This window comes from Grampus griseus (genome assembly GCF_964374135.1).
Source record: "Grampus griseus genome assembly, chromosome: 7".
In the NCBI taxonomy this organism is placed as follows: Eukaryota; Metazoa; Chordata; class Mammalia; order Artiodactyla; family Delphinidae; genus Grampus; species Grampus griseus.
Window position 1 is genome coordinate 46,983,287 of NC_139001.1, and position 13,297 is coordinate 46,996,583.

Below are 13,297 nucleotides of genomic sequence, written 5' to 3' on the forward strand. Positions count from 1 at the left end.
AATTTACAGTGTTGTGTTAGTTTCTGGTGTACAGCAAAGTGATTCAGTTATACACACATATTCATATAATATATATGTTCTTTTTCATATTCTTTTCCATTATAGTTTATTACAGGATATTGAATATAGTTTCCTGTGCTATACAGTAAATCCTTGTTGTTTATTTATTTTATATATAGTAGTTTGTATCTTCTAATCTCCAAATCCTAATTTATCCTCCCCCACCTTTCCTCTTTGGTAACCATAAGTTTGTTTTCTATATTTTTCAAATCATAATTTTTGTGACTTTTCACTTCAAACCTAAGACTCATTTCTGGAGGAATTTTATTGTGGAGTCACCTTAATGTTTTTGCTTAGTACTTTCTTTTTCCTTCTTTTTAATTAACATTGATTCATTAGTTTTCACAACAATATGGAGATAATTCAATAACAATTTTCTGTAACAAGAAACAAGAAAAATGAGACAGAAAACAGTTCTATAGCTTGCCAGAGGTATTTAGACACCTATAGAAACCGGAAGCAGCAGGAGACCTCATTACCCTTGCTTCCTCATTAATACTAGCACTCTTCCTTTAGAAGAAAGGAAACTTTAATTAGCACTTTTCTATTATGTGAATTTTTTTTCCCTTTAGAAGTTTATTATCACACCAAATAACAACAATAAATGCAGCTGGTAATATTGTAAATGGCATCCTCATGCACCCTGGATTCCAATGCGTGTTAACTTTAAAAGTACCCTTTTACAAAATTAAGCATAAGTTTGCATTAATCTTTGTTAAACCTGAAAAGCTCAGAAGTAGAAACCTTTGTTTACATATATTTTGGGGTTTTTTAATCTCAAAGTTGATTTATATTTTTTATCTTAGGCTATACCTAGACCTCACTAGTCTATCAGTAACAAAGTCACTGAAGAAAGTTTCAAAATGTTATATGAAACCAAACCAAGTTCAATTTTACCTTACCATTAAAGGCCCACGTGGGAGGTCATGTAAACAAACCTGTGAGGTCATAGTATATTCAACAACTACAATGACTAATCACCAATTAGCCATCCAGCCTCGCAACCAAAAATAGGAAATATGCTAACAGTTCAGTATTACTGCATTTTCCATAGTAAAAACACTTAAAGTTTATCATTTTGTCATGTGTCTTTACACTACAGAACTCAGAGGGTTGCCACCGAATCAAGAGCAACATTTGCAAACCACTCCATCAATTTGTAAGTATTTAAGTGCTAACTCTGGCTACTCTAAGTACCAACTCTTGACAAAAGACAATATATATTTTCAAAATTATTAGAATTTCTGTAGAAATTAAATCCAAAACAGCACCCTTGGAAGCAACTAAAATCCTCTGCACTATAAAAGCATACATCCTGACGAATGTTGTAAGAGTCATGGAAAAATATTTAGATCATCCTCAAATTAGGCATGTATGAATAGGAAAAATAGTACTAAAAAGTAATGACCATTACAATTATCCTCCCTCTTCCCCCAAAAAAACCATACTTTATAGAAAAAAATTAAGAACAAAAATACGTTGTTACAATTTCTAAGAGCTTAGAAAGAACTCTAAGAACAGTTCTCCCTCTTGGAAACAAGATTTAAACATCAGAAGACATCCAGGGAACACATTAAATCAGTATTTCTAACGCTAAAAAAGGGGGTGGGGTGGTGAGAATGACGTCAGCGTTCGGTAAGGTCAGAGACAACTTTTAATCCAATAATGACAATAACTGTTCCAAATCCTGTGCAACGCGAAACGCTGGCAATTTGAAACATAACTGAATTCTTAAATACTACAGTATTCAAATGACCTTTAGTGAGTGAAAACTCAGCAAACATGCTTGTTCTTTCTGAACAATGACCTAAATAATGAATCACTATAAAAAGAACAGATGACACATCCAATTCATCTGTTCACCCTCAAATGTGCAAAGGTTTGACAGTCTCAGAGATAAGACACAATGAATTTACTACGACAGAATGGTCATTTTAGTCATCAGAATGTCTGGAAAAGGAGATGAGGAGAAACAGAATCAGACCGAGAGGAGTAAAGAATTGGGAAGGGCTTGTTTAGGAAGAGCGAAAAACACGGGTGTTTAAGTCTGTGAAGCCAAAAAACAAAAAGACTCCAGGGAAGGCTATCTAGTACGGGAGAAAAAGAAGTTCGGAAATTAAATTGACCAAGTCCCGGACACCGGCAAAGGCGGCGCGGTGTCCAGCCATACCAGCCTTTGTTGATTTCCGACTTTCCCCTAATTTCAAGCACAGGTCTGCTTCAAAGCGCTCCCTCTGAGGAGAGGAGAAGGGGGAACTGGGTGGTGGGAGGTGCGCGGGTTCACCTCCCCCAAGCATTTCATCCACCCAGAACCTAAATCGCCCAGTGGGGGGAGGGAGGGTTAGAGGAAACGGATAGAAAGGCGCCGGGATCTCTTGCAGAGATCTCTCCCTGTGGGAAATCGCAGGGTGGGTGCGCGCGATGGGGGAGGGGGCCGACTCCCCTTCCAAGTGCGGCCACTTACGAAGACGCGCTGGGTACGAAGAAATCAACCGCGAAGCCGAAGTAACTTCCCTCGGGGCCAGAGTACTCCGCAGGACTGTCCACATCTAGATTGAAGGCGCCGCAAAGAGGCAGCAGGAATCCGGGGAGAAGGAGAAGGAGGCGGCGGGGGCGAAGGCGCAGCCGCCGCCGCGGCAGGGAAGCCATCGCCGAAGTGCGCGCGGGGCGCCGAGCCCGGAGACGCGGCCACCCCGCCCGGAGCGCACGGTGCCCGCGGCCCGCCGCCTGCGCGCGCCGAAACTTGCCAGCTGCTCGCTTCCCGGCGAGTCCCGGACAGCGCCGGGGGAAGCAGGAGGGCTGAGCTCCCGAGCGGCCGCCCGGGAAGTGGGGCGCAGGGCGCGCGGGGCGGGGATAGCAGCGCGGGCGGCCCCTCGCCTCCCTCTCGCTCGGCCGCTCACCGCCGCGCCTCGGGCTCGGGACTGCTGGTCTGGGCGCCGCACCCCCAGCCAGAGCGCTGCCGCGGCCAGTGGGAGGAGGCAGAGCAGGAGGAGGAACCGCCCCGGAGGCTGAGCCAACGCGCAGGAGGAAGTGGGGGAAGAGAGTCGGCCTCGGCCTGGGACAAGTCGAGCGCACTTCCGCGCGCGCTGTCGTCTCCTGTCCCGAGAACAGAGCTCCTGTACCGAGGCCCCAGACGCTCAGAGCCCTCTGGGAGCACTCCTGGACTAGGGCCTCAGACCCAGGACCGGGAGGAGGGAGGTGGCGGGGTGGGGGGAGATGCTTAAGCGTCCCAACCCGCCCGCGTCCAACAGAGCGCCAAGGGCACCCGAATGCCGCCGGCAACTCCTGTGCGACTTTTATTTAAAAGTGAGGAAAGCTTTATCCGTTTCTCGTGTTTCTGCTACTTAAAAGCCTCGCAGGCACTCACAACCGAAACTCTATAATTATGGTCGTTTTCCTCCCCACTCGAGCCCACACGCAAACACTGAACTTAATTATAAACTTTCAGAATGCTAGCACAGCCTCTTCCAGGCAAGTTGTATTAAAGCTGAACTTCAGCCGTCCACGAAAGGATGGGCAAGGCAAAGAATCAGCAGAAATCGTTTTAAATCACATCAGATTAGTCGAAACCTTATTCCTAGTTTAATAGGGGAAGTCGCATGATTCGGATAACTAACTGGTTGATTTAGGACATTTGGGTAGAAATACGATTTTAGAGTTGGAAGAAGGAATATGCACCTTGGGGTCCCTTGGGGCTTGCTTGCTGCTGGTGTTTTCCATCCAGGCCCCCGCCAGCGGGACTGAGGAAGGAACCTTGACCTTCTCCTTTATATTCACAAGTCCTAGCACCTTGCCAGGCAGACAGTAAGCAATCATTAAAATGTTGAATGAATGAATGAATGGAGATGAAATGATGAGTAAACTTTGCCCAGAGAAGTGACTTCCCCATATTCTGTATCACGTGCTAAAGAATTTGGTGAACAAAACAGTATAAATAGCACTTTTTGGATCTTAAAAACTTACAAGTATTAGAACAGTAATTTCGAATGTAACTATTAACACTCAATTACAATGCACATTAATTGAGTTTAATCCTGTGAAGGGATATGTATGTAAATTGAAGTCTCTAATTTGAATATATAGTACTTCATTGCATCATATATTTTGACTTTTAAATGTGACTAAAAGATATGCAGCAAAACCTCAGGCATGTTTTACAAGATATGGTCCAGCACTTGCCTAAAGGAAATTACCATGTGAGACAGGCAATCCTACACAAATACTTACACATAAATACAAATGTACCTTTCTCCTCACCATGTTCTGTGGTACACAGAGAGGCCACAGGTATGTACACACAAACCCAAAGGGTCATTTATGCCTTAAAAGCCTGAGAACCAATCCCCTTGGAAATCCACCCAGATAGGGAGGGCAGAAGAGTGTTTGAACGCTGACTGGACCCAGTAAGCTCTCTCACTCCTCAACATCTGATCCAGGACAGAGGTCCAACAGACCAGAGGTGTGGAGGGAAGAAATGAGAAAACCAGGAAAAGGAAAAAGCCAAAGCCATGGCAACATGCATGTGCCCCCTGAAACTTGAGTGAATGAGGACCACATTTCTATGAGGAGACTGTGAACCAGGATAAGCCAGTATCTTAAGGCACCCAGGGTTGTAAATGCAGGCATTTTTGTAACAGAGTAGTCAGGCTTGAGCGGTCATCTATCCAGCACCTTGCAAATTGAGGGAGTTTATTACAGTACATATCAATTCAGCCAGCGCTTATTCAGAATCCACAATGTGCTGGGTACTGTATGTATAGGAGAGGGAAAGAGTGTATTTTATGCTACAGATGAAAACCTATGCCCCTCCCCCATTCCCATGGCACTCTTTAAACTACATTATAACAATTTTCCAATTTAAGACAACTATATAATATATTGACATTAAGTATAATCACTTTTTTACAGAGAAAATAAAATAGTAAAAGGATTTTGACTTTGAATTTTACCCCCTACTGCTTTATCCTATGATTAAAATCTTGATTCTACTGATTTCTATAAATTCAAATGCCTGAGTTCAATTAGTTTTGTGACCCTAGGCAAATGACTCCAATCATTATGTGCCTCAGTTTTCTTATCAAAGGAGTTCAGTCCAGTTACCATAAAATAATTTAAGAGGAATTTCAAATTTTTATTTTTCAGCTGACATCAAGGAGGATTCAGTTCATAATCCACAGAAACCCTTTTGAAATCCCCTTTTTCCACTCTCCATTTCTCTACAGCCCTTAATCCACTAAACCCAACAGACCCTACAGTGTTTGTTGCATTGCTTTTTTGTCCAACTCTCGCTTGCCTCTCCTCTCCCAGCTATTTATTAGGGAGATTTACTTGGCCACATCACCCCCAGTACTGCCTTTCTTTTTTATATTTATTTTTATTGAGATAACATTGGTTTATTACATTATATAACTTTCATGGGTACAGCATTATATTTCTACTTCTATGTACCCTACAGAGAGCTGCCTTTTCCTCTCTGTATCACAAAAGATCCCCGCCAGCCCTTGGGTGTGTGGAAGAGAAGAGAAGGAAGGCAGAAAACTTGTCTCCTTTCTGGGCTTTGTTTCCTAATCTGCTCCTTCAGTGTTAGGGTTGTCCTGGTGTCTGTGTTTGATTCACTGCATTTCTCATCTGACACATCCCCAGCATGATCTTACTCACAGTCATGCCCTTACCACTCCCCACCTCACAAAGTACTTTTAGCCATATTAAATCAATTACATATTAAATTAATTATTTACGGTGTCCCCAGAATGCCATCTTTGTTCACAGGTCTCTATCTTCCTAGAAAACATTAGCCCTCCTCCTCAATCAGCCTTCATCCTTCTGCGACATACAAACCTACACAATGCCCTCTACCTGGCTATTTCTTACTCTCCTTTCAAGATGTGTATCAGGCATCATCATGTCCTCTAGGAAGCCTTCTATCAGGAACCATGCCTTTTGCTTTTGTATCCTCTGAGCTCAACACTGAGCACAGCAATGGAATTAATTCCATTGTTCAGAGACAATAATAACTAACATTTTTATTAAGTATATTCATTGTGTACTGGGAACTGTGCTAAGTGTTTTGTGTATATATTAAGTCATTTGTTAGGTAGTTTCTATTAATATGCTCAATTTAAAGACGAAGAAACTGATTCTCTACTAGATCGAATAATTTTTCCAAGGTCACAAAGGTAGTGTGGCAGAGGCAGATTTGGAATGCATGATGGTCAGACTCCAAGCTCACACCCATTAGCACTAAGTTGCCTCTTATGGTATAAAGATACATAATATAACAATACAAGGATAACAAAGATAAAAGAGTAATATATTCAAAGTGATCTGAAAGTTTACTTAAATTATCTTTACCCTTAATCCATGCTGTAGCATGTTTACCAATAAAATATTTTAATCGAACTTTATTATTGGTTGTATTCATCACTAACTTGGCAAGGTTTGTCTAAGAAGAAATTATAAAAGAGTAACTGAACAATGGTAGTAAAGACTAGAAATCGTCTTAACCTACTAAAGTTTTATTATGAAGAAAATAGTTGTAAGTGAATTTTTTGTGATGTTAATATGAAAGAGAAGAGACAATTTCGTATGTATATTCCATCTTCTAATCTCTTCACATCTTCTGACCTCCATATCTTTGTGGTCAAGGAAGGGCACTGGTGATGATCTCCAAGGTCCTCCCCACCCCTGAGAACCTGGGGCCTCAGTGACCTCCCCAGAGTAACTAGGGTGGTTGTTGACAGCCCCCATGGAACAAAGTCATCTGGTCTCATTCATATCTCCTTCCCCCACACTAGGCAGAATAATGATGTCCACTAAGGAGAAATTGGCTCACATCCATGAATATCAAGGAGGAGAATTGTTTTTCATCCTCATCTATAAGTAATATATTTATATTTTCATAACAGTAGGAAATCAATTATTTGTGGCATTTAGAACACTTTTTCCACGTACTAGGAAAAGTTAGTTACAAACTTGAGAAGTCTGAGATAAATGCTGGGAAAAATGTGGAAATATCTTCATTCCCTTGTTTAAAGAACAAGACATGCATAACTAATCTTTCAAAGTTTCAAAAACAAAAATGCAGCTCTTCTCTAAACTCTTTTGTTTTTAATGGATTTAACTTTAATGGACTATTGCTTAATAGAAATATTTACTATCCAGGAAACTTCTTTGGATTTTTTCCACTCAGCACTGAGTATGTTGGTAAGCCAAAGAAAACATGTATTGTCAAAAGATTAAGATCTGTCCTGATTAATAGGTAACATTTCACCATCTATATATTTCTTTTCTCTCCAACATGCATTTAGTTTATTCATCTCATACAATCTGGTTTTTAAATTTTCATCTTTTCTCTTTAATATCATGGGACTTAAAGGTCAAACTGAAAAGACCATATTGATTACTTTTGTATAAAAATCCTAAGAATGTACATGTATGAATGCCAAAATTGAAAATAATGACATCACTACATAATCTCAAGTGTGAAGAGAAAGTTAGTGAATGGATTAAGAAACTATACATAAAACATATGGTTTCTATTAGATTCAAACTTAGATTTAAAATATCCAGCCATATTTCCTCCTGAAAATGCATATTTATTGAGCATCTTTTTCCTGGTTCTATTGCCTTAAGAGTCCTTTCTCAAACAACTTTCAGGGTTTGAATAACCTATGATAGAAGATATCCTAGAAAGTTGAGATTCAAAGCACCAAAATCGAAATCACAAAACAGGTAACTTTCATGCCTGTGAACAGAACAAGCTCTTGTTCTGTGCCTGTAGGGAGCAGAGCACTTTGGGCAGGAAGCTTCAGTACCAGTACGGTCGGTAAGCACCTGTGCAGATCTCCTCCAGTCTTATAAATATGCCGCACTCACCCCTTCCTCTGTGCCTCTGTTCCTGAGGTTCTTTTTTCTTACCCTGGAATATCATTCTTTCACCTGCTCTCCTATCGCAATTCCACCCAAACTTCAGCATTCAGGGCAAGACTTCTCCAGGGAGATTTACATGGCTTCATTGTCTCCCTTTTCTTTAAAATGGCTTGTATTTCCAAGTCTAATCCACTCACAACTTAGCATTTAATTATTCCTGTGTTAATTTCCTGGTGTTTTTGACAGTATTTGAATATAATTCTATTTAATATTAATTCTTGATATATTCAGGTATCTTAGATTCTTCCTAGTGAAATTATCAGTTCCTTAAAAATAGCTATGTTTTCATAATTTATATATTCTTCCATAACATTGAATACAGTGCTGAATTTATATTTCAAAAAATCACAAAGAACCTGTTGATGAATTTTGTCTGTAAATTCCATGGGAGAAGCGGACATGTTGATCTTTTCCCCCCAGCTTTATTGAGGTATACTTGACAAATAAAATTGCAATGACTGTGTTGATCTTACCCATCATTAAATGCCCAGTGCCCAGCACAGTTCTTTTTGAATAGCAAGAAACCAAGAAGTATTTGTTGAAGGATAAATGAATGAAAGTGTGAGGAAAAAAGGAATTGTGACCTTAAATTGAACACACGAAGGTAACAACTCAATAAATAGTCTTGCATAAATGAATGAATGATGTACTTTTCAAGAAGTAGGAAAGTCCAAGGATATCTAATAGATTCATTTTGTAAGTAGCAAGGAAATGGGATTAAGCTACTAACTTCATCTAGAAGGGTAGCTGTTTTCCATTCCTTGTTGCAATTTGGGATTAGGATATGGAGTTTATGAAGGATATAAAAATTAATCATGAATAGCAAGAAACATCCTGTGCACTCTTGGGGTTCTCTGCATCTCTTTGTGAAAAACCACTTTACTTTCATGATAGGCATTCTTTACTCCAAGGACACGCCTGATGGTTTTCAGAATTTCCCTTCAAATGATCAACATGTAAAAATGTAAAAGGAAGATCATGCATATTATTCCATTTAAACTAATTAAATATTACAGACTCCTCTTACATTATAACTACTTAAGGGGATTTAATTTTTTTTTAAAGGCTTAAAGTGTTGATGTGTACTCTGATGTGTGCTAAGAAATAGATCACACTTCTCAGTACAGCACATATAATACAAGAAAAAAAATCCATGTGTGGAAGAGGGTAATGCTGTCTGCTACTCTTCAATCATTGGAAAGTCAAATTAGAGGCTTAGATATAGAGAGCAAAGTGTTTGTAGTATATTCAGAATTAGCAAACATATTTTTAAAAAATAATACATAAAAACCATAGAATTTTTTATAAATCACTGTTTTTTTTAATGCCATGAGTCATAGAAGGAATCATGGTATAAGTTTAAATGTTTTTGGCCCTTGATAGATGATTGCTAATGCTTTCCTCCTACTAATCATTTAGTATAAATGTACCCTAACTTTTACTGGAGATTATAAACCAAAACCTCTAATTCCTTTTTTTTTTTTTTTTTTGGGCTGTGCCATGCAGCTTGTGGGATTATGGTTCCCCGACCAGGGATTGAATCAGGGCCTGCCGGGGAATTCCCAAAACCTCTAATTCTTTTTTCCATCAGATTTATAATAAATTTAAACACTCATAATCAGAAGATCTTTAAAAAATAAACTCTACAGAGTCATGCATATGTTTATTTCTTGGAAAAAATGGCAAGAAGATGTGTCATTAATGACAAAACACGGTATTTGTATAATACATATGTATGTATAGGTCCTGAAATTCCTTTCCTTAGATACATGATTTAATCCTACTATTTTTTAATAATGTCATCTAAATGATTGTTATTTTCTTATTAAAAATTATCTCCAAAAAAACCAAAAAAAATCATCTCCATGTCGCTAAAAGACATAGCTAGACATATGTCTACATAACACAATTTTGAAGAAGACACTTTAATATCAAAAACATAAGAAGGTAATCCTACAATAGCATTTTCTGTTTTTAACTTTTTAATGTTTTTTTTTTGGCCACACCACACAGCTTGTGGGATCTTAGTTCCCTGACCAGGGATCGAACCCGGGCCCACGGCAGTGAAAACACCAAGTCTTAACCACTGGACTGCCAGGGAACTCCCACTACAATAGCATTTTATATTAGTGAATAATATTAAAATTATGTAACAGTATACACTACATTAGTATGCACTTTTTCATGTTCTATTATATAAACAGCTGTGAAAATCTGATTTTTAACACAAATAAAACATAAATTCATTCACATGACTATTGCATTTTCTTTCCACTTTCAGAAACATTCCACTTAACTAGTCTTATTAAAGACTAGTGAATCATTCATTTATTCATCAAATATTTACTATTAAGTGCCCTCTATATGCCCAACACTGCAATTGGAGTTTGAATTACCAAAACAAAACAGACATGAACCCCCCCTGCCAGGAATCTACAGTTTCATTAGGCAACTACTCAAGTAAATAAAATTAGCTAACAATTAAGGGACATATTTCACAACTTGCCAAGTGCTGTATTAAAATGTTTTATATGGATTACACCTCTTCATAACAATACGATTACTGCATGTGGGTAATTTTAGCCCATTTTACAGAGGAAAACAAGTGTGGCGATGTTAAAGTATGTTTCCCTTCAGGAGGTGGAGCCTAATACCCCATCCTTGAGTGTGGTCTGAATCTTGTGAATTGTTTTCAATGAATAGGATAAAAAAAAAAGTGACCACGCAACTTTGTTGACTAGGTCATAAAGGGTGTCCTTTTGCTCTTCCAGATGGGAAGCCAGATGCCTTGTGGTGGGAACTTACAAGTTACCCTATGGAGAAGACCACATGGTGAGAACCTGAGGCCTCTTCCCAACAGCCATGTGCGTGAGTAACCTTCAAAGTGGCTGCTTCTTCCCAGTCAAGTCCTTCAGATGCTAGCAGCCCCTGCCAACATCTAACCTGAAGAGAGACCCTGAGCCAGAAACTATCCATCTAAGCTGTGGTATAATTACTAACCCACAGAAACTGTGAGATAATAAATATTTGCTGCTTTGAGCCAATACATTTGTTACTCAGCAATAGATAACTAAGACACAGAGTTTAGAGGAGTTATGTAATTTGCTAAGGTCACAGAGCTAGGAAGTGTTAGAGGTGTTTCAGCCAGTCAGTTATAGCTAAAGTAATCATATAATTTATTGTCCAACAGGGACACTTTTTAGAGAGTAATGGGGATAGTGATAATAATTATAGTGGTTCAACAGCTATGTACCAGAACTATCTAGGGCAAACTGGGACACAGGATCAGTCTAGTCACAGTCCATGCTCTTTACTGCAACACAACTGTCTCCTATATAAATAATTGGATAAAGTGTGACCTATCCAACAATGGAAGTATAGCACAGGGAAGGGATAAACCACCTGCTCCAGCAGAGACCACTATCTACCTACCAAATATTCATTGTCCCCTTTGGTAATACTCCTATGTTGTGTGATGGCAATAATGTGTCTAACTGGGAAAAACAAAGACAAAAAAACCTGCATTTCCCACCTCCCTTATAGATGACCAGAAGATGTCAGTAGAAGTTGTCATGTGGGGCTACTAGGAAACCTCTTACAAGAGGGCTAGCTTAACTATCAGGAGCCCTTTTTCCTCTACAGTTTCTTTACAGCTGATGCCTGGGACATGGGTGTGCTGGTTGGAGCTGCAGCAGCCTCACTGCAAACAAGAGGAGGTATATTTGGTAATGAAGGTCATGATTTAAGAATTACAGCAGAAAGTCTGGGTTTCTGATAACCACAGACCCATCATTTCTGTCTTAGAGAGTAAACCTCTGTATTACGTGAGAGAAAAAATATGCCTCTATCTTTGTTTAAATAGATATTACAAGGGTTTTCAGTTATACTGTGATTAACCTAATCCTAACTGATATACCCACCTTAATTCCTCAAACAACAGATTTAAATTTTGAGTACCAAACATTTGGATTCTTACCCTATTTTGACAGAAATTGTTCTAGATATATTGACCACTCTTCCTACTTTTTAAAGTAACTAAAACAAAAGCATTGACAGCTTTCTTGATGATACAAGGTTATTATTATTTACAGAAAGCAGGGTTGGTTCACTTTTTTAGTGCCTCGTAGAGTTTTGTATGCCCTGTGGAAGCTCATTCAACTGTTGGTATTAATAAAACAAGTATGAATTAAGTTCTTGTGAGCAATACTCTTTTAGATAGGCTGGTGCCCTCACCTATTTTGTTCCTTTTAAATGAGTCATTTAGGGTTTTTCTAAACTCTCCACTCATACTTCCTCTAAAAACTTGAAGACTAATTAAAGATTTCCACCTTTCAGTCATTACGGAAATGTGCCAGGGGATTTTCATGAAATGTTAAATATCTGGATTTAATAGGAAATGATTGCATTCAGAAAGGAGTTAGATGCAGAGCTCTTAATCACATAATTGTATTAGGTTTAGCTCATAGAAACATAAAAGAATTAAATAAAAGCTTTGGTACATGTTCAGCATTTTTGTGAAGCATAAAGGCATTTCCGTAGTTAGTTTTTCTTTTGAGTTTCGAAAAAATAAACTACTATTATGGAGATAGTTACAACAATGCTACTCTTTAAGCAGAAATGAGATTCTTTAAGAAACTGAGTTAACTTTTTTATTCTAAATATTTCAGGTTAGTTATTCTATTTCAGTTCAGAATATTCTTAGCATTAACAAAAATTTTGAAGTTATTGTAATAAAATGCTTCCTATAGAGAATAAATATTTTCATACGTGTAAAATATCTAGGATAAATATATGGAAGAAAACTTCAAGGACAACCTAACAATTACGTCTGACCCAAAATGCAATAGTGAATGACATTCGTAAAAAGAATTTAAGCTAAGGCTGGATGATCATTTGATAGGGATATAATAGACCTTTCTGCAATTATGGAAATATTCGACCTTTCTGCAATTATGGAAATATTCTGTACCTCTACTGCCTCAAATACTTACATTAGCCACATGTGACTACTGAACGCTTGAAATGTGGCTAGTATGACTGAGAAGTTAAATTTCAAATTTTATTTAATTTTAATAGTCACATGGGGCTAATGGCTCCTGAATTGGATAGTATAGTTATAGATGGTATTCATGGAGGTGAAAGAATTGAATTTGATGGATTCTAAACTCCCTTCCAACTTTATATCGCCATAGCTGCAAAAATGAGCAGTTAAACTTTATTTCTTCTCAGTATTCGTCTCCATTCTGCACCGAAATTTCCCTCTTTCTAATACCTGGAATTAACCAAGGCATTAATTTAGTCATTGCAG

General features: G+C 38.5%; 1 protein-coding gene across 3 annotated transcripts in view; it reads right to left on the bottom strand.

Moving 5' to 3' along the window:
• The window catches only part of ITGAV (integrin subunit alpha V), a gene marked incomplete at its 5' end in the record, with an annotated part of 86,801 nt that extends 84,092 nt beyond the window's left edge, over positions 1 to 2,709 (bottom strand). For 2 of the 3 annotated variants that reach the window (XM_082658058.1, XM_082658057.1), the window contains one exon: positions 2,525 to 2,709. In XM_082658058.1, coding sequence (XP_082514184.1) covers positions 2,525 to 2,709 — 185 coding nt within the window. The remainder of the gene's footprint in view (positions 1 to 2,524) is intronic. The other variant, XM_082658059.1, reaches the window with a different exon arrangement.
• Between the last annotated feature and the right edge of the window lie 10,588 nt (positions 2,710 to 13,297).